The sequence below is a fragment of the Phyllostomus hastatus genome, unplaced genomic scaffold (assembly GCF_019186645.2).
Source record: "Phyllostomus hastatus isolate PE091 unplaced genomic scaffold, TTU_PhHast_1.1 phas_scaffold_55, whole genome shotgun sequence".
NCBI lineage: Eukaryota > Metazoa > Chordata > Mammalia > Chiroptera > Phyllostomidae > Phyllostomus > Phyllostomus hastatus.
In genome coordinates this window covers 3,570,031-3,596,123 of record NW_025334035.1, presented here as the reverse complement: position 1 = coordinate 3,596,123, position 26,093 = coordinate 3,570,031, and the positions used below count along the sequence as shown (strand labels likewise).

At 53.2% G+C, this 26,093-nt stretch overlaps 1 protein-coding gene across 18 annotated transcripts; it reads left to right on the top strand.

Annotated features, from left to right (window-relative positions):
• The first annotated feature begins 3 nt into the window (after positions 1 to 3).
• On the top strand, positions 4 to 24,251 carry DLG4 (discs large MAGUK scaffold protein 4). 18 transcript variants are annotated; one of them, XM_045824207.1, is made up of 23 exons: positions 7 to 120; positions 829 to 947; positions 1,135 to 1,233; positions 1,511 to 1,551; positions 10,110 to 10,274; positions 13,661 to 13,714; positions 13,861 to 13,911; positions 14,107 to 14,231; positions 14,328 to 14,497; positions 14,590 to 14,726; positions 14,874 to 15,018; positions 17,861 to 18,156; positions 18,289 to 18,391; positions 18,544 to 18,658; positions 20,059 to 20,235; positions 20,524 to 20,560; positions 20,652 to 20,679; positions 20,800 to 20,847; positions 20,929 to 21,030; positions 21,349 to 21,521; positions 22,486 to 22,595; positions 23,147 to 23,238; positions 23,497 to 24,251. In XM_045824207.1, the coding sequence occupies exons 2-23, from the start codon at positions 905 to 907 to the stop codon at positions 23,601 to 23,603; spliced, it is 2,418 nt and encodes an 805-aa protein (XP_045680163.1). In that variant the 5' UTR covers positions 7 to 120; positions 829 to 904; the 3' UTR covers positions 23,604 to 24,251. The 18 variants fall into 18 exon arrangements, 17 of the variants coding, with proteins under 17 accessions (XP_045680163.1, XP_045680162.1, XP_045680161.1 ...); XM_045824206.1 differs by having other exon boundaries at positions 13,855 to 13,911; XM_045824205.1 differs by having other exon boundaries at positions 13,852 to 13,911.
• The last annotated feature ends 1,842 nt before the right edge of the window (positions 24,252 to 26,093 follow it).

Genomic DNA, 26,093 nt, shown 5'->3' with positions numbered 1-26,093 from the left:
AGGGTGATCTCCAAACATCCCTTGTTTCCCCCGAACTCTTTCATCCCGCCTGTCCGAACTAGAGTGTAGTTCTCAAAAGGGGTTATGGGATACGCCGGGACTGAAGAGGGAGGAGCTTAGGTAACTGTAGCCGGAGGGATGGAGGATAGACTGAAAGGAAAACTTCCCAGGTGGAGTTAGAAAGGTGGGAAGACAAAAGTATAGGATAGATGCCAGAGGCAGAGATTTGGAAAGAAGACTCTGGTATCGTCTGTGAAATCTACAAGAGGGAGGGAAATGGTGGGGTGGGAGACTCAAACTGGTGTGTGAGTGTCCCAAACATATTCTCCTGAGACCTAGGAGGATTTCCCTTCTCTCCTAGGGTTCACTGCCTTTCCTTTAGGTCTCTCAGACCTTCTTCAACATCCACCTCACTCTGCCTGCCTTCTGTTTCTTCCTGAGACTGCTCAGGCTAGATCTCCGCGCAGGTGGAGTTTTCCCAGGCCTGATAGGAACTTTAGGAATTCTCATGTCTCTTCCCTCTCCTACACTTCTCTAGCCTTAGGTCAAGAAGTCCCAGGCCATTTTTGTCCCTCTTTCTGCCATTCCCATTGGGGACAGGCCCAGGAGGAGAGAGAGAGCTGGGCTCAACTTCTTTTATTTTTGAGCTCTTGGAGTCTCCTAGGGGATAACCCTCTTCCTCAGTCACTTAGGGAGGTGTAGCTACGTTGTGCCTGGCTTTGGGAAGGGGCCAGGGTATGTGGAGCAAGGTAATGGTAGTGGTGCCTGGGGACCTGAAGAAGGATGGGACATCTGTGTGGTTCAGAGAGTGCCTGCTTTACCTTGCAGCTGGAACTGGGTGGGGAGAAGACAGCTCAGCTCTAATCCTGGAGGATTAGGGAGATTGACGTAAGAGAAAAGAGAGATGTCGGAAAGACCAAGAGGTGAAAAACAGGAAAGACCAAGAGGTGAAAAACAGGAGTCCTTGTGGGAGGAGAGGCCTGGGGTGGGAGTGGAGGACTAAAATTCTGGGGATCCTTCTCCCTCAACCTTTCCATAGAGTCTGGGGTGAAAGGGCAAAGCCTGGGAAGATGAGGTGAGTGCCTACGTTGGTCTGTCTCTTTTCCCAATCCACTCTCACTTGCATTTCACCAGCTCCCAGGTCAGTCCTCTGGCTCCTGGCCCCCCCACTATTGCGATGGGCACCCTCTTTCCTCACAGTGCTGCACAGTGACCTTTTCCAGGCCTTGCTGGGTGAGTAGTCCCAATTTTCCAAGGAACAGTGGTGGAAAAGGCTGGCCTGGGCCTGTGAGTAATTACCAAACTCGGGGGCTGGTTGGGAGCCTGGAGATCATTTGGTCCAAGAGGAGCCTCAGGCAGGGATCATCCCCCCAGTGTCCCTCCTCAGTGCCCACCAGTTTTGGCTGGAGGAGCTCCTCCCTTACCAGACAGCAGGAGGCAAGGTGATGGTTGGGGTGGCCAGGGAGGCAGGGCATGGGGAGAGGGTAACTCCCTGTTGTTCCTGTGACAGACATCCTGGACTATTATGAAGCTTCCATCTCAGAAAGTCAGGTAAGGGGGCAAGAATGGGGGCCTAACTTACTGAGGAAGTGGGCAGAGCTGGAGGGTTGAGCAAAGTGCTGCTGATATTGAACTGAGACTTGGGGACCCAGGAAACAAAATCCTATTCTCTGGGGCCCAGAGAATAGACTCTCCTCTCCTTAGGCCCCTTCTCCCTCTTGCTTCCCCCTTTTCTTTGCCTGCCCCAGTTTCAAGCACCAAAGAGTTTAGGATATAATTATTTTTCAGGTTTCCTCTTGTGGATTTTGAGGGAGAGCTAGACCCCTGGTATTCCCTCTTGCCAACCCTCCCTCACTCCTACCCCCTGCTATGGCCTCTCTCCAGTATTTAAACAACCTTGGGTGATCCCAGCCCAGCTATGGTGCTTCCTCCTCTAAGAAATGAAATTTATCCTTATCATGTCTGCTGTCATCTCTGGTAGCTGGCCAGGCCTCCATGTTTGCTTCAGGGCCTTTCTGCTTCTGCTTCCATCTCCTTTTCCATTATCCGGGTTCCTGCCAGCACTGAAGGAGTTAACTCTGCCAAGGGCCCCCCCCCCCCTTCATTCTGGCTCCTGGCTCCCTCCCTCCCCCTGCTTCCTCTCTCCTCCTCTCTTCTCTTCCCTCCTCTGGCTCTACGGCTCCCTCGCCGCTGCCGCCTCCAACCCCCCCCCCCCCACTCCTCCCACTAAGGCCCCTAGCCCCTGGCCGGTAGGCAAGATACCCCCCTCCCTGGGGCTCCCCGAAATCCAGTTCCCTTCCCCCACCTCAGCTCATGCCCCAGCCCCCGAACTCCGGGGCTGCTAGCCCCCGGTGCCCCCGTCCCTCCTGAGCACCGGGGTGTGCTCCCCAAGCCCCCCCTCCATTGGGGACCCCCTTTTAGGGCCCCCTTCCCCTCTCTCCCACGCTCCCCTACCGTTCCCTTCTCCAAACCCCTCTTTCCCCTCTCACCCCTCCCCCCATCCTGGCCACCCCTGCAAAAGTGGGGTGCGGAGGGGGGAGGGGTGAGAACCCACGGAGGGGAGGAACGAAACTCCGATGAAGTCAGAGCCCCTTACCCGCCGCCGAGGTCAGGCCCCCCAACATGGACTGTCTCTGTATAGTGACAACCAAGGTAAGCATGGTTGGGGGCTCTAAACTGGAGGGAGGGTATGAGTTTATGGGGAGAGGTTAGGCAGACCTAATCTGGGGCTGGGGGCCCTGGGGAGCATCAGAAGATGTATTTGGGGTCCTAATTTAGTTTGGGGGTTCACATTTGAGAAAACGCTGGGTTTGGCCACAGGTGCCCCCTAGAGTCATCCCTTTGTACCTGTAGAGAAATGGAAATTTGGGGGTACTCTGTGGTTTGGGGGTCTGCTGGGTTTTGGGGTTTACCGAACATATTTGCGAGAGACTTATTTAAGGAGAAGCCTGGCTCACATGGGAGTCCTGCTCGTGTATGTTGAAAGGTGGACTATGTGTGGGGGATTCTCTTTCCTCCTGGGGGGCATGCTGGCCTCCTGGTGCCATGTCCAATTTAAGGAGGCTTCTCACACAGGGGTAGAAGGTTATTGGTTGTGAGTGCCTGACAGGTCTGGCGGTGTCAGCCGGTGGGAAGGGGTGGGCCTTCAGGCTATAGAACCAGCGTCTTCTGGTAGATACATTTGGGGGTGCTTGCTCAATTAGCAAGAACTGTTAATTTAGGGTTCGATCATATGGGATGGGGAGAGTTGGGAGTTGTCAGAGGGCTGGGGCCTTCTGTAGGATTACCTGAGGGAATGGACCAGGTAAGGTTAGGATCCGGGGTACTCCCATGGGAGGTAGAAGGATGCAGCAGCTGAGGTTGCCAGTTCCTGAGGAGGAGGATGAGAGGTTTTGGGAAAGAGGGGATTTGAGGAGGGGACCAGGTGGGTGGTGCAAAATTTGGGGATGGTCTAGGCAGGTGCCCAATATCCCCTTCTCTTCCCACACTGTATTTACCCTTGGTTTAGAAAGAGGGAGAAGAGTAGATGGAGGGAAACGTTCCTGTTACCCCTGACACTTGGGATGAAGGTGGAGGAGAACACCTGGATTTAAGGTGACTGGGGTGAAAAGGAGTAGGAGGAAGGCAGTGAGGATCTGTACCAGGGTGTCCCTGTGGTTGGAGTTTGGAAAGGCTGGAAAGGGCCAGGAGATCAAGGATGAGGAGCACAAGTAAGCTCCTGGTGGATGCAGAATACCTAGGTCTTGGCTGTGAGACTCTGGGACTGGGAAGCTGGGTGCCTGGTGTGTGGAGAGGGGCCTTGCCTGGTGGCAGGCAGCTGGGGGTTGGGGGGGGGTGGGACAGGAAGTGGGGGCCGGGGAGGCGGGGTCCGGGTGAGTCACAAGCTGGGGAGGGGGTTATATTTAGTGGGAACTGCAGCTTTTCACGAGAGGGAGCTGAGGACACACATGTTCCCTGTCATAAACTCACACGTGTGTATACATGCATCGTGGGTGTATGAGCATGGATAGAAGAGATTGAGGGCTGAGGGCCTTTAGGTCTGGAGCCCCCACCCACTCTCCAGGGCTACTTGCTTGTCTTTTTTTCTGTGAGATTTCTCTCATGCTGCTTCTTGGCAGTGGTCCCCCCCAAATCCTCCGTAGTTTCAGTAGATTTTGGGGGCTTCAGTTTCTCTGGCCTGCTCTCCTTTACTGTCCTCTGGGCTTCAGCTCCTCCTGTGTCCTGCTCTTAGCCTGCTTCTTAGATTTAGGCTCTCTGGCTGTGGTCCTGTGTTCAGGTGTACACAAAAAGCCATTTGGAATGTGTGGGCTCTGCTTCCAACACGCGAGCACATATGCGAGCGAGGGTGAGGGGCTTGCTTGCACTGGGAGCTATTCTGGGAGGGGGTGATTTATCCATCTCCCTTCTAGACTCCTGCTTCTTCCATGGAGCGCAGGGTTGAACATCCCTGAAGAAAGGAGTCTTGCACAGAGGATCATGCATTTGGGGTTTTACAGAGGCGTGGAGACTAAGGCTTGCCACATTCCTTGGCCGGAAAACTTGTCAGTTGCGGGGTGGCGGGGACTTCAACTCCCATAAGGCCTTGAAGCATAAGATCACTCATTGTTAGAGGATTGCTGCCAATGGGGCTGTTGGGAGTTGTGGTTCATCTCTATCCAGGGCAGCGGAGGGTAGCCCTGGAGGAGCCAGCAGGGGGCACATGGCTCTTGTCCCCACCCCTATACCCTCGAAATACTGGGTGGGGTAGGGGGTGCTCAGGTCGTTGAGCTTCCCAGCTCCGTCTGAGAGTTCTCCATCTTTATTTGCCTATATTTAGATTCCTGCTGCAATAATTTAAGGAACACTTATTGAATGCCTACCATGTGCCAGGCCCTCTGCTTTTATAGCTATCACTTACTCTTACTTTGTGCCTCTCTCTGCAGGAGTCTCTCGATCTCTGAGCATCTCTTTCTCCCACTCCGCCCCCGTCCCTCCCCCTTCTCCCCGCACTGCTGCCGCCGTTGCCATGGTAACCGGCGACGACTGAAGTTGCGTGGCGGACTTGAGGACCGGGCGAGGGTGGAGCAGAACAAATGCGGGAGGGGGAGGGTGGGGAAAGACCAGGGGTATTTGGCCACCGGAGGCGAAGCGGTTAACCCCTCCGGGTGGTCCTTATTGGGCCAAGCTAAGATGACGGGGGCGGGGCAGTGTGGCCAACAGCCTCATTCATTGGCCGACAGGGGCGTGGCGAAGGGACAGTATGGGCGAGGCTGGGGAAGCAAATAGGCGGGGAGTGGACGGAGGCGTGGTCTTCTGGAGGCAGGTGGGCGAGGTCTGGCTTACTCTAAGTTGGCGGGCAACTGCCCTCGAAAAGGGGCGGGGTCTTAGGGCCGAGTAACCCAACTGAAGTGAGGGCGGATCTGACCTGGCAGGGGAGTGCGCATGGTCCCATGTGCCAAAATGAGACAGGGTTTGAGGGACTTGTCTAAGTAACTGAGGGGCACGGGGGTCTTTGGAAAGGAGAATCCGGGGGTTGGGCGATCTGACGTCTCAATTTTCCCAAGATGGAGGCCTGTTCAGATTTCATCAGAGCACAACCTCCTACCTCAGCTCTATGTTCCAAGGAGACGGTTGCTAGGCGACAGCAAAGTCCTTGATAGCTGCGTTGCTAGGCAACCGGGAAACGGAAAATGGAGGGAAAAAGGAAATGGGGGCTGGGAGGAGGGTCTTAATGGGTCATAGCGCCTACTGGTGGAGAACTGTGATTTTTCTATTCTAGAAGACATTTCGAGCCCAGCCCCTTCCTCACTGGTTTCCTTTGAGGATCCAAGCATTCTGTCCAGATATGAAACTAGGGCATTGGGGGTCATCTTGGGGGCGCATCCAACAGACTGGTTAACAGGAAAGAGGAAACACAGGCGGGATTTTAGGGAAGTCTGTCCTTTGTGCCATGTGTGAGCATTTTAGAGAAGCCAGAGAACAAGATTTGAAGAGACTGGGTTTAAAGAGTTGGAAAGGTGGTCGTTCAATGGGAGAATATTTGGAACAGATGCTTTCAGGTCCAGTAGTTTGGGAGAAAATGGAAGCCTCTGAAGAGACTTGAGGCAGTTGGTTTTAGGTGTTCTGGAAGATCTGTGTGTCACTGCAAATTGCAGGCTGTATCTTACTTCCGTGGATATTTTTTGAGGCTGGGGTGTGGGACAGATTGATATATTCGGGAGCAATCTTCCAACACAGAATTCGGAATCATGAAGGAGATGTTGAGCTGTAGAGAGGGCAGTCAGAAAAGGGACTGATGTATGAAACTGAGGGGTAAAGAAAAGGAATAGGGAAATTGTCTCTTAATTTAAGGGTTTGGGAATAAATAGAAGAAGTTCCAATTTAATTTGGAGAGTTGTGGTATTGCGGACTGGTATATTAGAAGGTCATGAGTATTTCATTAGATTCAGGGATTTGGACAGTGGACCCCGAATGAATTTGAGAACTGCTTCTTTGGATGTTTACATTAGAGCAAGGGTACTATTTGCACTAATTTAAAGGTCTCTGTTAGTGGATGGAGGGATAGGGATGATTTTAAAATGGATGATTTAAGGGGAAGATTAATTCGAGGCACAAGGACCTGTGGTTCTTAAACTCTTGAGACTGCCTTGTCTGGCTATCAGGTGGGGCTGGACTGCTGGTTAGAACAGGAGATGTCTGCATCTGATGGGATGCTGTCCATATTAACAGTCTTTGGGGATGTGGGGGGAGGGGCTTGTGGGAGAAAATTTAGATCTCTTGGGGGTCTTTAAGTGAAAGAAGTGCTCCTTCCTTCCTTCCCTGTACCTTGGGAGTCCAGTAGTGATGAGCAGTCTGGTAAGGTTTTGGAATAGTTAGGGGCCTGGTGATTTTAGGGTGGAAGATTAGATAGAAAAAGGGGCCCTTGAGAACCACAGCGATAAATTGGCAAATTTTAAGAGTGTCTCTATTTGTAGAGGGGTCAGAATAGGAGTAGACTGTGGAAAGTGAAGTCTACAAGAAACAGCTGGAACCAGGAAAGTTGATGGCCTAGAGGGTCTCCCCTCACCCTCTCTCTCCCATCGTGACGCTCTCCCGCACTGCGCAGGCGCGGTGCCCCCCCCGCCGCAGCCATCGGTTGCTGCGGCCGCCGCAGCCCCCGCCCCTCTGCCCCTCCCCCTCCCCAGCCCCGGGACCCTTGCTCTCCCACCCATCCCACCCCTGAGTCCCCCTCCCTTTCTCCATGTCGGCTCGGAACAGATTCGCCTCCCTGTGTCTCTGCGTGGTACGTGCCGCGGTACGGGCTTCGGCCCGCTCCCCTCTTCCCGGACCCTCCGAATCTCAGGGTGCAAGCTTCAAGCCCTGTCGCTGTTCCTTCTTGGCTCGGGGTCTCTGGGTTGCAGTGTGTCGCGGACAGGCGCAGTGGGTCGCCCCTCTTATCATCATCCACTTTCATACCCCTCTCTTATGGGGGTGCAAGCCTTGGTTCCAGGTTATTTTATGCAGCTGGGACTACAGTGAGGAGGGGGCCAAGGGGAGAGGAACAACAGTGACCCCCAAGCCTTTTACTTGTCTTGTGCCCTAATATTTTGGGGGTTCAGACTTGGTCCCAATAGCAGTTGAGCTGTCGCGGTCCCGGTAGGGTAAAAGAGGGGATCCTTTTTTTTGTGCTTGTTCTGCTTTAGTTGTCCTGTAATCCAGGACTGAGAGGTGCTTGCCACAGCCCCCACCTCCCAGTTTGCAGTTTCAGAATTACTCTCCCCTACCCCCAAGGCTCCAGATTTCCATCCCCCACCCCTTGCTACAAGCACTTTGAAAATTTCCAAGGGCTGAACATAGGCCCTAACCTCCTTCAGCCACATTCTGGGTACTTTGTACCCTTTCCTGGTTCCTAGTTTGGTCACATTGTCTCCCAATCCCGAGGAGACTTTTCCTCAATCCTGGGCCCCCAATCCCTCATGGGGGCGGGGCAGAGAGATGTGTCTATAGCCTCACTGTGATAAAAATTTACCTTCATTTCCTCTCTAGAATAAACGATGAAATGCCCCCTTCCATGCTTCCATTTTTTTTATGTGCACCTGGCATTTCATCATGAGATTCAGGAATTTTCTCTGTGAGATAGGGTGAAGATGGAGGGGCATTGGGCTCAAACACCCTCCCAGACTCCTAAACTTGAAGCTGCAACCCTTGGCCCTGCCTCATTTATCAGAGGATTGGGGGCCTTGTGAAGAGAGAGGAAAGCTGCCTGAGCCCCCCAGTTTCTGGGCACTGTCCTTCAGCTCTTGCACTGTTCAGGCTGCTGATCACCTTTTCAGGATGTGGAATGAACAGCCTTTTTCAGTTCATTGAATTCTGTTATCCAAGATGGCCCAGTCTTTGAGGAGGGCTATTTAGCTTATACTCCCCTGTCCTTTTCCTTCTTCACTGTTTTTTTGTGCCAATAGAATTGAAACCGGAGCTCAGGATACTACTGTCTTCATGTCTGTGGGCCAGAAAATGGAGTGTATCTTCACGAGCCCTATTTTCCTTCTTTAAGGCTCTTCAAATGTATCAAGATACATCTTGATGCTATTTGTCTCTATTTCCTGGGTTTGAGCATCGTTGTCATGTCAGCATCTTGTCCCTCCTCCCATTCTCTTCCTGTACCCTGAGCTAAAAGCCAGTTGATGAACCTCAGCCGCGGTTCATCATCCTGAGAAATTTCAGAATCATACTCTAGTATCAGGCACTGACTTTGATAAGCTTCCTCCAGTTGGATCTTGCAACTGTTGCCCTCCAAATGTTGGGGTACTCTCAGCTTCTCAGATACTTTTTTGCGAGGGAAATTCTTTTTTTTACCCACGTGTACTGGGGAGTATATTCTGTCATCCTCACTCCCTGAGAGAGCCCTGCATATGGCACCCTTCTGCTCAGTGCCTGAGCCTGGAGTTAAGGAGGGCTTGCTTCTCTGGGGGGCAACTCCTGAGGAGGGGAGCAGCATGAGGTCTGAGGCAGATGCGGGAGGACCCTGGCACAGTTGCTGCCCTTCACTGCTGTCTCCAGCTGCCCTTTTCCTTGCTGTCTGACCCCTAGTTAATCTCATTTACTGGTGTCCCTGCTAAGCTAGCACAGGAGGCCCTTGAGATGACCGGTGGTTAGTTGGGAAGAGAGTCGAGGTGATGTTGGGGCTTTCACTCCAGTAGGCCAGAGGGAGGCCAGGAGTTCACCCTGAGGCTTAGCACTCCACTCTCTTCAGGGAATCTGGGACCTGGAACCTACACCCATTCCATCCCCTTCCTGAACCCTATTGCCTCTGTCCTCCCCCTTTCTCTCCCATCCCCTTCTAGTATATCCGATTAGCTGGCTGGGCTATGGGCATTTTTTAGGGTGGGGCTGGGCTCTGGGGGGAGCCTACTGCTGACTACTTGGGAACCAGCAGGACCTTTGGAGAAAGAACTGGCCAGGTTTAGCTTCATTCTGCCTGGGGGGCTGCTGCCAAATACGTGCTAGCTGAAGGGCCTGAACTCGGTCCCTGCCTCCTGTGTGGGAGGTACTGGAGAGCCAGTCTTATGAGGTAGAGGCTGCAGTGGGGAGACTGAGGCAATGAGGGTGGGGTGACCATAGGATGAAGTAGAGAGCAGCAGCAGCAACTGGAGTAGGGAGGAAGGAGGTTACAATGTAGGGAGAAGGATTAAGGTAATTAGGGGAGTGGCATGAAGATGATGAGAGAAGCAAAGACTTTGGGGATGGATGAAGAGAATATGGGTACCACTGTCAGAAGGGCTGGAGCTCTGGAAGGATGGAGGGACTTGCAATGAAGGCCTGGGAAAGGGGTGAAGAATCAGAGGCCAGAGGAGGGAGTGTGCTGGGTAGAAGAAGGCTGAGGGTTCTAGGATGGGAGGAGGAGGAGTTGGGGCATGGAGCTGGGATTTGGGAAGAAATGAGAGGTGCCAAGGCCTGGCAGGAGAAGGGGCTGTGGGAAGGGTGGAGAGAGGGGAACCAATGGGCTGGAGGAGAGGGAGGGGGAGGAGCTGGTCAGGCCCCGGGGCCTTCCCGCACCGCACTGGCTGGGGGAAGAGGAGGCTGCCGGGGTTGGCAGCCTGCAGCCCTGAAGCTCTGGGTCGGCCCCAGTGACACTTCCATCCTGTCCCCAGAAATACCGCTACCAAGATGAAGACACGCCCCCTCTGGAGCACAGCCCGGCCCACCTCCCCAACCAGGTAAACGCCCCCGAACTGGTGCACGTGGCGGAGAGGAACTTGTCCCACCTCAAGGCTGTCCACGGGGTCGTGGGTCACACCCACCTCTCCCCCCTCAAGGTAGGAGACTCAGGCAGCTCCCCTCCCCAGTGTCGCCCCCTTGGAGCCTCGGAGCTACAGCCACCCCCAAGGGCCGGTAGGGCTAGAGCCCAGATGAAGGTGGAGGAAGGCTGGGGCTGGGGTGCCTGGGGCTTAGGGTCCTCAGGCCTGGGGGAAAGAGTGTTTGGGGGAGGTGCTAGAAACACCTTGTTCCTACAGAGGAGAAACAGAGGCCAGGCTGTGGGAGTGGGTGTAGAGCTTAAAGCCAGGATGTGTGCGCATGTGTGTGCATGCCTGCGTGTCTGCTCGCTTACGTGTTGAGATGTGTGGAGGATGCTCACCAAGCCCAGGACTTCTTCATTCCTTTACATTCCCTACCTCTGTTTACGTTCTCTGTGTCCAGAGCTCTGTTCAGAGCTCCTGCTGCCCTCATTTGCTCTGTCCCTTCCCTGCCTCCTCCCCCCACTTCTTGCTCTTGGGCTTGGCTCTCCCTGTCTGCCTAGTCTCCAGCCCTTTCCATCTGTCAGGCCTGAGACTTCTACTTCTGGGGCCCTTCTGCCTCTGTCCCCTGACCCAGGCTTCGCTCTGCTCCCGTGCTTCCTCCCCTCTTTGCTGCCCTTCCCTCCCTGCTGGCTAGCTGGCTGGTTCTTGATATGCTGTCTCTCTCTCCCTCCCACGCACTCTCCTCCCTCTCCCCGGTTCCCCAGCTCTGGCCCTCTGTGGCCTGCTTAGTCCTGTTCATCGGTCAGCCAGCACCCCACGCCCTCCCACTTACCCCCTTCACTGTTCATCATTTCTCTCCTGTCCTTTCATGCTTCCCTCTCTTATCCTCGTGGGCTCTCACCTCTGCCCAGATATTTTGCCTGTACCCTGTCTGTCCTCCATTATTATTTATGACTATCTATTTCCCCTTCTCCTGTGTCCTCACATCTGAATATCCTCCTCCAGTCTTGGGGAGGCCTTGTTTCTGAGACCTTCCATTCTGCAGGCCACTTTCCATCTTCTTCCCTCGCAGTCTCCTTTTGCGGGGGCACAGGATGGGGAGGGATGGAGAGTACCAGGCAAGCTGTGAGATTGAGGGGAACATTGTAGGGTCAGGGCTGGGGTTTAGGATCTTGTGGTGTGCCTTGGGATGAGGGAGGCTGCTGACAGTACCAAGAGGTGGGGAGGGGGTTTCAGAGCCTAGGGATAAGAGGCAGAGAGGGGCAGCAGCAGGGTCTGGTGAGAAGGAGGAGGCTGGCAGGAGAGGAGTTGGATAGAGAGTGTTCTCTGGCTTGTGGCAAAATGGAGAGACAACAGAAGGGTAAGTGGTCCCAGGGCAGGGGACAGACTAGGATGGGACTGAAATCAGGGCAGCAGGTTGAGCTGATAGAAAGGAAGGAAAGTAAGGCCCTGGATATGGGGAAATGGTGCAGAGTATTCCTGAGAAACTCTGGGGGCTGCAAGGAGTAGAGGAAAGAAGAACAGAGATGCCTTTTTTTTTTTAGATGGGGCCACTAAGTCCCTGGAGAGGGAAAGTGAGCGAAGGGAGGTTTGAGAGGTGGCAGTAGGTACAGTGCTGGGGAGTGCTGCAGTCGGAGCTCAGGAAGCAGAGGGCAGTGGAAGGAGCAAGTGCTGGAGGCCTAAGTGTGTGTGGGAGGTCTTAGGTCAGGGCCTGGGCCGGCAGCTAGGAGAAACTGCATCTTCAGAAGCCATGGGGAGTGGGTTGAGAATGAAGTGTCGTGATGTGGGGATGGAATCTTGAGGGTTTGAGGGTGAGGTGAGGGAACCAGAAATTAGGGTGGAGGGAAAGGGCAGGAGACTGATAAGGGATGGGGCTGGAGGGTGGGAGAGAGACAGGGAAGCAGATGGAGGCTGGAGGCTGGAGTTGGAAGATGGAGATTGAAGGATGGGACAGGAATGTAGGTGGAGGATGTGGGGTGAGGTAAAAAGGTGTGGATGAAGAGGTCTGAGGAAAGGGGTTCTAGGGTGGGCATGGGAATTCAGGTTAGGCCACGGGATGGAGGATGGACAAGTGGATGAGATTTTGGTGTCTGGCTATTGGATAACAGCATTTACTGAGATGTGGAGGGTCAGCGGATAGTGTCAATAGATTTATGATTATGAAATCTATTGCAGAGCTTGAAAATAGTGTTGTATATATAGTATTGAGAGACAGCGGCAGGAGAGAGGAGACCCCTTTGGAGGGGGAGAAAGAGGAGCCTGGAGAATGCCTCGTGTTTGGTAAACTCCAAATAAATATTTGTTTAAAGAGCCGGCAATAGGTTGGGGACCCCAGAAGGAGGCTCTGGGCAGCCTTCTCCATTGCCATGGAGATGTGGCTTCTGTTGCCCTGGCAACTGGGGAAGCCCCTAGGACCGGCCTAAAGCTGGCCCCGCCCCAGAGTCTGGAGACCCTGCTATTTCGAGGCTACTGACGTCAGGGGCCTTGGCACACCCCACTTTAACTCTTTCTTTAATGAAGTGTGTTGGGGGAGGAATAGATCGAAGGGATCGAAGGACCCGGATGTCTTTCACTCTTTCCCCTCTTGACGTGCTTTGCACTGCATAGGGTGAGGGGTACAGGGGAGGGAGGAAGGGAGGTTGTTCAGAATGCGCTGTTCCCACAGACCACTTCAGCCTGGACGTCTCTCCGGCTAGCTTACTGGGGGCGGGGCCCAGGGCAGGAGAGGCGTGGCTAGCTGATCTCTTCTGCGTTGGGGAGTCTGCTTGCCTCTAGGCCACGCCCCCACCCCTCCCGTTGTCTTGACGACAGGGCCTCCTGGAGGTGGGTCTTCCCTGGCCTTTGCTGGGCTTAGATACTCCTGCTAGGCAACAAGGTCTCTAGAGGAAGGGGTGGGTTAGATAGCGAGTGGGTGAGAGAGAGGCTTCCATCTGGGGGAACCCCTGGTTATCGTGTACAAGGATTTGGGGCAAATGTGTGTAAAGGTGAGGTGCAAATCTGAGGGAGAGTTGTGAAGGTATCTGTGTGTGTGGGTGGATAGAGACAGGGATAGGGTCAAGAAGAGGGGAGCAGGACCCTGTAGACATAAGCCCTGGGGTTTATGTGTGTAGCACATAAGGCATGTAACACCCTGTGGTGTTACATCCGGTGAGAGGCTCCCCCCAGCCAGTCTCCCTACCCCCACTCTTTACCATCTGCTGCTCCCTGTCTGGCTGTCTCTTCCTTCAGGCTTCTCAAATGTCTCCTACATGCAGGGGGCCTGGGCTGGGCAGAGTTAAGTCCATGTACGTGTGCATGTGCGTATGTAATATGGATTGAGGCTGGGTCCTTGAGGGACTGTAAGGTAGCAGAGGGGGCTTGGTTAAGAGGCTGAAAGGGTAGCCAGGCTGGTGGGACTCTTAATTATGGACTCCCTCTAGAGCCAAGGCTCAGGAAGCTTCTCATCTCCTTTCCCCCCCTCACAGGCCAATTCTCCCCCTGTGATTGTCAACACAGACACCCTAGAAGCTCCAGGATATGTGAGTTGTTTAGATTTTGGGGCCATTGAAGAAGGAAGGAGGGAGAGAGGGTTAGCCTGGGTTCCAGCAGTAGGGAAGGGGCAGCTTCTCAGGTAGGAATGTCTGTCTCACTGTTTCTGTGTTTCTGGTCCATGCTGGAGTTGCAGGTGAACGGGACCGAGGGGGAAATGGAATACGAGGAGATAACTTTGGAAAGGGTGAGCAGGCTTCTCCATCTGAGGTCCCCTTGCTCCCTGTCTGTGCTTTTCTCTGTGCCCATGTTTTCTAGGTGGCCAGCCTTGTAAGCCTGTCCCTTTTTGCTCTGATCACAGTTCCCCAACCCATTCTTCCCATTTGCTTTGCCAAAAGTAGGAAGTAAGGGGAGCTGACCTTCTTCCCCTCCTTCTGCTCAGGGTAACTCAGGTCTGGGCTTCAGCATCGCAGGTGGCACTGACAACCCACACATCGGTGACGACCCATCCATTTTCATCACCAAGATCATTCCTGGTGGGGCTGCGGCCCAGGATGGCCGCCTCAGGTGGGGAGAGGAGACGGGTTAGGATGTTGGTTCCCTTGAAAGGGAGGGCCAGGGCAGCAGGAAGCTCGTGGCTCAGGCCCACCTTGCTGCTCTCAGGGTCAACGATAGCATCTTATTTGTAAATGAAGTGGATGTGCGAGAGGTGACCCACTCAGCTGCGGTGGAGGCCCTCAAGGAGGCAGGCTCCATCGTGCGCCTCTATGTCATGCGCCGGAAGCCCCCGGCTGAGAAACTCATGGAGATCAAGCTCATCAAGGGGCCTAAAGGTAGTAACCCATTATGTCACCACCCCTGTGTCCACTGTCCACTGCCTAAGGCTTGCTTCCCAGGCACCCACCTCTGTCTTCCCTCCATCTAGGTCTTGGCTTCAGCATCGCAGGAGGTGTAGGGAACCAGCACATCCCTGGAGATAATAGCATCTATGTAACCAAGATTATCGAAGGGGGTGCCGCCCACAAGGATGGGAGGTTGCAGATTGGAGACAAGATTTTGGCGGTGAGGACCCCTGTCACTTGCCTAGCCCACACTTGGGTCTTGCTTAAGGCCCTGAGTAGACCCAGGCTTCCTTATTTTCTCACCCCCAATGCCTTTGTCTTGAGGCTGTTTCTGGCTCTGTCTGAGCTCTGCTTCCCTTGACCACAGGTCAACAGTGTGGGGCTGGAGGACGTCATGCATGAGGATGCTGTGGCAGCCCTGAAGAACACGTATGATGTTGTCTACCTAAAGGTGGCCAAGCCCAGCAATGCCTACCTGAGTGACAGCTACGCTCCCCCAGACATCACAACCTGTGAGAGTCCTCCAAGCCCAAAGCTCCCCGTGACCCATCCCATGTCCCCCCATGACTCATCCCATGTCCCCCCATGACTGTTCCATTTCAGCTGCTCTCCGCAAAATAGCCACAACTCCTGCTACTTACTGTGGTTGGAGAATGGATGGAAAATCGGTCACCATGGAAGAGATAATAGCATCTATGTAACCAAGAAAATATTGTCAAAAGTCTCCTCCCGCCTGACAAGGCAGGCGCCCAGATGGTTTTATGGCTAATTTTATCAAATCCTCAAGGAATGGATTATTCTTATGCTCTCCCTGAGTATGGGAAATGATAAAAAGTTTCACATTTCATTCAGTTCAAATGGTCACAAAGATAATATAAAAGAAAGTACAGGCCAATTTAGCTTCTGAATAGAGATGTAAAAGTCTATAGTAACAATGGCAAACCAGACACAGCAGCAGATTAAAGGAATAGCATTGTCACAAAGTAGAGTTTATAGTATTGGCTGGTGTGGCTCAGTGGATTGAGTGCCGGCCTGTGAACCGAAAAGGTCACCCATTCAATTCCCAACGAAGGCACAGGCCTGGGTTTCAGGCCAGGTCCCCAGTTGGTGTGCAAGAGGCAACCAATTGGTGTGTCTTTCACACATCAATGTTTCTCTCCCTCCCTTCACCTCTCTCTAAAGATGAATAAATAAAATCTTTTAAAAGAACAAAATAGGGTTTGCTTCAGAAAACTAAAGGTGGTTCCATATTAGGAAACCTCTTAATTTGATTCATTATATTAAAAGTTAAGGGAAGAAAACCGAGGTCATTTCAAATAGATGTCGGAAAAGCTTTTGATGGAATTTAACATCTAGTTTCAGATGAAAACTTAGTAGACCAGGAACAGAGGAATTTTCCTTAATGTGGCAAAGAGTAGTAGTTAACAGAAAACAACAACAAACATTTCCTAATGATAAAATCTTTGCAATGTGTACATTCAGTTAGGAACTAGGCAAGCATATCTCTTATTGTTGCTGTTATTCCGCATGGCTTGAGAGGAGGGCTTCTTCTCAAGGTTGGTTCTGTTGCCATTTTGGACTTGATAGTTCTTTGTTGTGGGGGGTGGTTTGGTGCATGCAGGATGTTGGACAACAGCCCTGGCCTCCATCAGATGACAATGGTGCCCTCCTCACCAGTCAGAACAACCAAAAACGTCTTGAGACATTGCCAGATGTCCCCTGGGAGTGCTTGAGAATCACTGCTTTAGAGATTTCAGGCAGTGTATTAAAACAAGAAGAATAAATAGATGTTACATTTGAAAAGGGAAAAACAAACTCATCTGTATTTGTAAGTTATACTATTGTCTGTCTATATTAAAACCTAAGTGAAATAATTGAATAACTTAGAGATAATATGGAAAGTTAAGCATGTTGCCATATGTAATATGTAATGGAAAAACTTAGTATGTGAAAGATCTCAACCCTCTCCAAATTAATCTGTACATTTTATGTAACCCTAATCAGAATTTTAATGTCTCCTCCCCACCCCACCCTCTACTTTCCCTGGAAACTTGGCAGATTGATTCTAAAGTTTAACTGGAAAAATATATTTGAGAGAATAGCTAAGAAGTTTTTGGAAAAGAATAATGAGGCAGGACTGACCCTACAAAATATGAAATTATATTGTAAAACTATATTAAAGTCATGTGGTAGTATTTCTAAATACCATACCCTACCAAAAGGAACCTTGGCTCCTTGGAAAAAAGGGCTGATTGTGAATCTTGGGCAAGAAATGTAGAAGATGAGCTCATAACAGTTTTTATCCCAGAAAGCGAGGGAGCTAAGGCTGCTAAGGCTGTGCAGCAGACACTGGAGCCAAGTTGAAGGCGCTTCTACTGGCCATTCAACTAAACTCATTGAATATGTTAAAATCCATGAAATCATAATGGTACTTCGAAATAATGGGGTACCTTTGGAGGGTGCTTAGGAACCCATTTTTTCTGAAAACTGGCAAATCAAGGGAAAGAGTAAAGCATTTATTCTCCTATTCTTGTACAAACGTACCTTAGAGTAACCAAATGGTTAATACGGGGAAAGTTGTTCTTTTATAGAAGAATTCCCACCAATAAATACTCCTCCCTCAAAAAAAAAAGGTGGAACATCACCAATTTTCTGTCCCCATTGATATATTAGAACCAGGAAGTGATCATCAGTGGCCACTAAAAGTCTTAGGTGAAAGACTCACAATGCCTGGCTGACTGGTTAGTCTTACTAATGAGAACACGTGTCCTGTTACGGTGCAGCAGAAAGTACACAGCACCATCTATGAAATATTCTTACTAAAAAGTTGGACTTGAATCTAACTAGGTCTCTAGTATGAACCACCAGCTTACAGGAGATACAGGGCAGGGGCACATGTTACCACCACTGGGATGCAAACAGTGGTTCCCCTATCAGAGTTTCCCTAATAGAATGTGAGAACTTCTGTTTGACAAATGACCTCATTTCTCGCCCCCCAATGGATGGCCAAGAGAAAACAAAAGACGGAGAGGCATTTTATAGATGAAGAGATTCTACAGCCCAAAGAAAGCCCCCAAAACCTGGTGTTGATACTCCTCGACTTCATTGTCCTAGTGTACCTAGGACATAGAACCTCAAACCCATCATCCCTAGGAGAACCAACCCCTGACGTCACCTGTGAATTCCTGCTCCCAGCATCTCTGTGATCTGGTTCCCACCCACCCTAGTATCTTTGGCAGAATGACTCCCCTGCACCTGAGTGGCTGTCCTGGTTCCCTAGAGAGAAGCGGGGTGGTGGGTGCTGTCTCCCTCCATGCATTTCCATGCCACCCTTTATTCCTTGTCTTCCCTCAGCTTATTCCCAGCACCTGGACAACGAGATCAGTCACAGCAGCTACCTGGGCACTGACTACCCCACAGCCATGACCCCCACATCCCCTCGGCGCTATTCCCCAGTAGCCAAGGACCTACTGGGGGAGGAAGACATTCCCCGAGAACCAAGGCGGATTGTCATTCACCGAGGCTCCACGGGCCTGGGCTTCAACATTGTTGGGGGCGAGGATGGTGAAGGCATCTTCATCTCCTTTATCCTGGCTGGGGGCCCTGCAGACCTCAGTGGGGAGCTGCGGAAAGGGGACCAGATCCTCTCGGTGAGAGAAGGCCAGCCCCTGCCCATACCACCCTTCCTCTCAGGGCAGGGCCCAGGGCTCTTGGGCAGGGGCTTGGGTAGGCTGGAGCCTGGCCCTCATCTCCAGGGCCTCAGTCTCTCCTCCTCCCTCTAGGTCAATGGTGTTGACCTCCGCAATGCCAGCCATGAGCAGGCTGCCATAGCCCTGAAGAATGCGGGTCAGACAGTCACGATTATCGCTCAGTATAAACCAGAAGGTACCAGGCCGGATGCTGCTCCTCCTGTGGGCTAAGATGGTCGTCAGGACCCTGCCTCCTCAGCTCCTGCTTCAGTGGGGACAGAGGGAGGGTGGCGGGAGGGTGGTGGGAGGGTGGAGCCAGAGCTCAGGAACCTTTTTGTCCTTCCTCAGAGTACAGCCGATTTGAGGCCAAGATCCACGATCTTCGGGAACAGCTCATGAACAGCAGCCTGGGCTCAGGAACCGCCTCCCTGCGGAGCAACCCCAAAAGGGGTTTCTATATCAGGTTGGATGCTTCCTGGGCTGGGTTCCTCTTCATTCTGTGACCACCCCCACCCCAGCCATGTCTTCCCCTAACCCTGCCTTGCTGCCACTTCCCATCCAGTCCTGACACTCAGCTGGTGTTCATGGGCTCAGCTGCACATATTAGCATTTTGAAATACTCCGTGTCAATTGGAAAACAGCCTCAGCCTCAGGTATCCTTACAGCCTTTTAGCCCCTGGTTACCCTGACACTTTTCTTAGAACCCTGCCCCCACCACAGCCAGTTGCCCAACAATTTGGAAACTCAAAGGTTAATGCCTGCCAGAGCAGGGAGCCCTTAGGCTATCCAGAATGTTGCCCCAGCCTGCCCCTCCCTTCTAGATGAGGCCGTCTGGAAAGGTGAGCTACAATCTCTCTCTCATGTAGCCCCTTTGCTCTCCAGTGGCATTTGCTTCCTTCTCAGGGCTCTTTCTCCCACTGGCTCCTCTTTTCCACCCTCCCCAGGTATCTTATGCTTCTTTCCTTCTCTCCCTCTGGGCTCCTGTGCACTCACTTGGTCTAGTCTGCTGCTCTGCTCTGCAGCTCTGTCTTGGAACCGTCTGCTCTGGCCTGGCCTCTCCCCAGACCTGCGCTTCTGGCCATCTGCTTTCTGGACCTGTCTGCTGGGATGCCCCACAGGCGTCTTCCATTCAACATGTCCCAACTGAGCTCATCTCTTTCTTCTGTGTACCTGTGCTTTCTGTCTTGCCGAATCAGTGTTTTCTCTCTCGCTGACCAGCACCACCATCCGCTCTTAATTGGGAGCCTTGCTTGGCCCTTCCCTCCCTGCTGAGGTCCAGTTCTGACTCACAGATGATGCTGAGCAACCCTGGCGCCTCCTCCTCTTCCTGTCCCACTGCCCTGCTCTTCATCTTTCCTCTCTCAGTGGTTATTTCTCCCCTTGCCTTGACACCAGGGGCTGGGGCTGACTGACAGGAACTTGATACTATTAAGGGTAACCAGAGTCTGCAAAGAATGATTTAAGGAAAAAAATTTTTTTATGAATTTGAGCAGATTCCACATCACCTCCATGACTGTGGTGTGCATAGGTATTGCAGACTGCTTTCCCGGGGGAGTGGTGTCCTAGGTTTTACTTTAGAGATCGCACTGAATCCATAGCCTGTCTGATCGCTGATGTGGCGTTGATTGAATGCCAGTTAATAGTTGTGGTGACTATGAGTAACAGTAGAGCTTTTGTTCTACTGTTCTACTGTAGAACTGAGGACCCACTCAGTTCTTGGGGTCCTCAGAGCCCACGGGCCCTGTGGGAGTGCCATTGTCAGCTGTGCTTTGCTGTAGACCCCTGACCCTGAACCTCTGAGCTGGGTCTGAGGGTGGCTGGGGTCCTCAGCCATGCTCTGACCAGTGGCCCTCTGCTCTCCAGGGCCCTATTTGACTATGACAAGACCAAGGACTGCGGCTTCCTGAGCCAGGCCCTCAGCTTTCACTTTGGGGACGTGCTGCACGTAATTGACGCCAGTGATGAGGAGTGGTGGCAGGCACGGCGAGTACACTCTGACAGTGAGACTGATGACATCGGTTTTATCCCCAGCAAACGGCGGTGAGGTTCCCAGGGCCTTCAGCCTTCCTGCCACAGGCACCAAATCTCCCAAGGTCCCCAGGGTGGGCAGCCAAGAGGGCATGGGTTTGCCCTCTAACTTCCGGGTAATATGCCTGCTGGCCCTCCTGGGCACCATAACTCCCATGAGCCTTTGGGGCAAACATCTTATTTAGGATCACAGGGGCCCCGGGACTGCTGGGAGATGGGGTTATCGACTGGTCCAGTGGGAGTAGGACCCCTCACTGGACATTTCCCTATCCCTCCTCCCTCCCTCCATGTTTCCCATAGGGTTGAGCGACGGGAGTGGTCAAGGTTAAAGGCCAAGGTAGGTGGAAGAGGGGGTGAGCTTGGGTGGAAGAGTGGGGACACATGGGGTAAACTCTTAACCAATCACATGGCTTGCTCTTTCCTCCTAGGATTGGGGCTCCAGCTCTGGATCACAGGGTAGGTAGGGTCAATTTGGGAAGACCTGGGTGAGAGGAGCCCTGAGCTTCTCAGGGAGGCAACATGGAACCCCGAGCCCCCTGTCTCAGAGCCCCTCACATATGCCCTACCTTTCACTAGGTCGGGAAGACTCGGTTCTGAGCTACGAGACGGTGACACAGATGGAAGGTGAGCCCTGCGCCCTGCCTTGGCCCCAGCCACGCCCACGCCCTGGCTCTGCTCTCCGCTGAGCCAGCTCTCTCCCCTCAGTGCACTACGCTCGCCCCATCATCATCCTTGGGCCCACCAAGGACCGTGCCAATGATGATCTTCTCTCTGAGTTCCCTGACAAGTTTGGATCCTGTGTTCCTCGTGAGTGCCGGGCCCTGGGATGGAGGTGGGGGTGGGGGCAGAGCCACTTTTGGGTGTTGGGGTACAGAAGGACACTGGGATTCGAAGAGGAGGGGTGCTTCTCAGCCATGCTCACGTCCCATGCATGTTGCCATTTGAGGCCAGACTTGGAGGACCAGCGGGTGCTGGGAGGGCAGTTCTGTCTCAGTCAGTCTGGGTTTCCCTAGTGACCCCTTCCACTGAAGGACAAGCTGAGCACTCTGGGGTGCTGACATGGGCAGCCTTTGAGCTAGAGGGATGGTTGTTAGATCTTCAGGGGGTATGGTGACTTCCTGGCAGATACGACACGGCCCAAGAGGGAGTATGAGATAGATGGCCGGGATTACCACTTTGTGTCGTCCCGGGAAAAAATGGAGAAGGACATTCAAGCGCACAAGTTCATTGAGGCCGGCCAGTACAACAGCCACCTGTACGGAACCAGCGTGCAGTCCGTGCGAGAAGTGGCAGAGCAGGTAGGGCCTGGTGGGCGCCTCCTACTCTGCCTCCTCCCTTCTCCCTACCCCATGGCCTTCCTCCAGCTCTCTCTAACTCTCTTTCTCTCTGTCTCTTTCCCTGCTGGGTCTCGACTGCACTGCTCCACCTCCTTCTCCTCTTGGGCCACTCTGTCTGACCGCCTGCTCTCTGTGCCTCGCTCCCCCTGCCTACCTCCCGTGCTTCCTGACCCCAAACTCGGCACCGCCATCTGGCCCTGCTCTGCTCCCCCTCCCTCCTCCTTGTCCCATTTCTCCTCTCTCCCTGTGGCCTTGCCCTTGGTGGCTTGGCTTCCCCCACTTTGACCCCATCCTTCTGCCTGACTCCCCTGTGGCCCTATCCCCTCCTCTCACTTGTTCCTGGGGTCTCCACTTTCCTCTCCCACTCCTCTGCTACCTGCTTCCCCCTGCTGCCCCCACCCTGCCCTCTCTCCCTCCACGGATCCTTTCTCCATCTGCCTCTCCTTCCTCCCATCTGCCTCTCCTTGTTCCTTCCATCTGTCTGTCCTCTGTCCGTCCTCCCCTCCCTCCTCCCTCTATCCTACTTCCTTTCTCCTATTCCTTTTCTTTCTTGCCCCATCTGTCTTGTCCTGCCTTCAATTCCCCCACTCTGTTCTGCCCCTCTTGCCTTGCTCTACCTCTTGTTTTGGGTTCCCTCCTTGCCTGCTCCCTACCCTCGTCCATCTCTCCAATTCCCTCCTGCTGTGCTGCTCCCTTCCCTTGCTCTCTCTCTGCCACCTCCTTTCTTCTCTCTGTCTTTCATTCTGTCCATATGCCCTTCCTACCTTGACTCTTTCTGCCAATGTGTCTTTTGACATCCATGTCACTTCCCTTTGGCCAACCTCCTGTTCCTTGCCTTTCCATATACTGTGTCCTGTTCTGGTACCTCTGTCTGTCCTTTCCTGCCACCTGCTGGTCCCCTTCCGCCCAACCTGCCTGCCCCCAGGGGAAGCACTGCATCCTTGATGTCTCAGCCAATGCCGTGCGGCGGCTGCAGGCGGCCCACCTGCACCCTATCGCCATCTTCATCCGCCCCCGGTCCCTGGAGAATGTGCTGTGAGTATGGTCATTGGAGGGGGCTCCCCTGCACTCCCCCATACCTGTCGCCCTGGGCCTCAGAAGGCCTCTGTGTTGAACTCTTCTCCTCACAACCTTGGGCAGTGGCTGTAGCAGCCCTTGAGGGGCATCTGTACAGAGAGCTGGAACCTAGAGGATGCAGGAAATCTCAGGCCTCTCCCCTCTTTTTCTTCCTTGGGTTAGGCAGGACTACAACTCCCAGCAGGCCCTGGGGCACACACAGCTGGGGTGAGCCAGGGCCTCTAGGGCTGTTGGGAGTTGGAATCTGCATCCCTTCTCTGGGGCGGAAGGCTGGGAGGATGAGGCTCTGGAGAGGTCCCTGGAGTGACCATACCTGGCTGGGTGGGTTGTGGGTAGTGGGGGTGGGGGACTGTCATCTGCAGCCCCAGAGGGTATTGGGAATTATTTATTGTTTTGCTTTGTGCTCCAAATAAGAAAATACTGTTAGCAATTTAACATTCCTGGATGGAGGAGGTAAAAGGCAAGGTGGGACCCCTCCCTCAGGTCTGTGTCTCTCTCCGTCTCCACAGAGAAATTAATAAGCGGATCACAGAGGAGCAAGCCCGCAAAGCCTTCGACAGAGCCACCAAACTGGAGCAGGAATTCACCGAGTGCTTCTCAGGTGAGGCTGCTGCCAGCCCCTTACCAGCACGTGATACGTCCGTCTTTGCTCAGAGTTGAAAAAGGAAAATAAGGTAGCAGAAGAGTGGGAGAGGGGAGTGGAGACCATTGGGTGGATGGTTTAGAAAGAGGTGCCCCCTTTGAGGGGTGCAGACCCATGGCTCATGGCTTAGAGAACTGGAGAAAGGTGCCCCTTTGGGCTCTTGCCGCGCCCCTGGCCAGGCATCTGGCCTCACTCCCTGTTCTACCCCACCCCCAGCCATCGTGGAGGGCGACAGCTTTGAGGAGATCTACCACAAGGTGAAGCGCGTCATTGAGGACCTCTCAGGCCCCTATATCTGGGTCCCAGCCCGAGAGAGACTCTGATGTCTGCCCTGGCTTGGCCTGGATTCACCCCGCCTCCATCGCCTGGGCCCTTGATCTGGACTGAATTGCCCAAGCAAGCCCTTCGCACTCCCCAGCCTCCCTCCCACCCCTTCTTATTTATTTCCTTTCTAACTGGATCCAGCCCATTGGAGGGGGGACACTCCTCTGCATGTATCCCCACACCCCAGAACTGGGTGCCTGAACCCCAGGAACCTGGGGTCTGGGGGGAGCCGGGCTCCTGGTCCCTGGCCCTCGCTCCTTAGGACTCCTTGGCCCTGCCCGCCCCCAACGCACACATGAACCCACTGGGGGGCCGCCACTTCCTGTCTGCTCCCACACACACATTCCAGAAGCCAGGCCCCCCTCAAGGAGCACCTGCTGCAGGGATGCAGGGCCACAGGCCTCCACCCTCTCCTGAGGCAGGGCCTGGGGCACCCCTGCCCACACCGTGACTCCCATGTCCCTTGATTTCTCATTTATTTTTTCCATTTTTTTTCTTCTCAAAGGTGGTTTTTTGGGGGGATAAGTGGGGGACTCCACTGTGGGCTCCCTGCCTTCCACATGCCCCCCCGCCTTTTTTCTTTGCCGGTTTGCATGAGTGGAAGGTCTAATTTTGGCTTTTTTTTTCCCCTGGGATTTTTTTTTTTGGGGGGGAAGGGGAGGGATGGGTCTAGGGAGTGGGAATGTGGGAGGGAGGGTGGGGGGCAGGGGTTAGGGGTTGGGTGTCCAGGGGAAGACTGGAAATGCTGCCGCCTTCTGCAATTTATTTATTTATTTTCTTTTGAGAGAGTGAAAGGAAGAGACAGATACTTGAAACCTGGTGTGTGGCCTGATTATTTGGGACCTGGGTGAGGTGGGAGACAGGGTGTGAGCACAGCGACAAGTCTGGAAAAGTTGGATCCTTCTCTACACCCCCCTCCCTCCCAGAGGACGGAGGGGCCTGAAGGGGCCTTGGAGGAAACCTGCAACTCAAGGGTGCAGAGCCAGTAGTGAGGCGTGGCCCTGGAGGGGCTGGAGCTCTGTCCAGGGTTGCCAGAAAGAGGACAGACTTGGCACAGGTTCCTGAAAGCGTGGCTCAACCCTGGGCACTCCCCTGGGCTGTCTCGGTCCTGTCAGGCAGCGTGACGTTCCGGTAAGGAAAACGCAGAGGAAACTGTCTTTGTTTGAGTTCACAGCGTTGTGCACAGAGCTGGGCCCTGGTGATGATCTTCACAGAGGTGTGGTGATAAGAAATGCTGTGTGAATATTTATTCATTGGGTTTCTTTATGCCTCATCTCTATAGGAAAGATTTGAAGCAGTTTTATAAATAATAAGGGGAGGGAAATAGGACTTAATACCAAAGATACAAATAGGAGAGGCAGCTGCTATAGCTATGAGGGTAAAGATGATATCTGAGCTTCCTGATAGACTAGGAAAAAAAAGAAAATGGCCCATTACCTATTATTATATTTCACATACACATATATTATTATTATTGGATATAAGGGCAAATTTTTAATCCTTTTAGGGGGTTAGATTTTCCTGGCCCTTAGTCCAAATGGAAGCTCCTCAGACATGGCTAGGCTGTGCAGGGCGGCGCTTCTCAGCTGTCCGTCTGCCACCGTTCACCTGGACAGGCTCCCACCCTGGAGGCCTCAGCTGCCACGTAAAGGAGCCATTGCTGGCACCAGCTGTGAAACTGCCCCTTTCTCCTGACTCAGGCGCCGCAGTGGGGAAGGCTGAGGCAGAGGTATTAAGAGTCGCAGTGGTCAAGTCCCAGACAGTGCAGAAGGGTGGTTTTTATAGCCACCCCTGACAGAAACTGAGGGTTGGATGTGAGAGACCAGTCCCCCCAGAGTAGTGATCTGGGGACGGCATGGCGGCCCCAGCCTACAGTGTCCTGAGGACAGGCAGGCGCTCCGGAGGTGTGTCACTTGGACCAGTGGTCCTCCCTGTGGGCTGCCCTGCACAGTTTTCTGTGCAGTAGTCCATGCAATGGAACCCGAGCCTGGGATGCGGCCCAGGGGTCTGCACTTCAGGAGACCTCCCAGGTGATTTCTCATGTCTTGCTGGGTGGAGAAGCTCTGCTTCCCAGGATGTTTTTCAATCTTGTAGGAACAGACTCGAGGCTATGTTGATGTTCTCTGCCATTATTAGCTGACAGAGAAGCCCAAACTGAGGAAGGTGTGTGCAGGTTGTGCCTGGCTATCAAGGGCCGTAGAGAGCTCACTGAGAAAGGGTGAAATTACCTAGTCTTGCATGCATTGTTTTTTAGATTACAAAAGTAATATATGTACCTTACAAAAACTCAAATAAATATAGACATACATATGACTACAAAAACCTCAAAATGTCCCGCCCTGGCCAGGTGGCTCGAGTGGTTGAAGCGTTGCCCTGTAGGTTGCAGGTCTCATCCCCAGTCAGGGCACGTACCTAGGGTGCAGGCTTGATTCCTGGTTGGGGGAACACGGAAGGCAACCGATCGATGGATCAGTGTTTCTCTCTGTCTC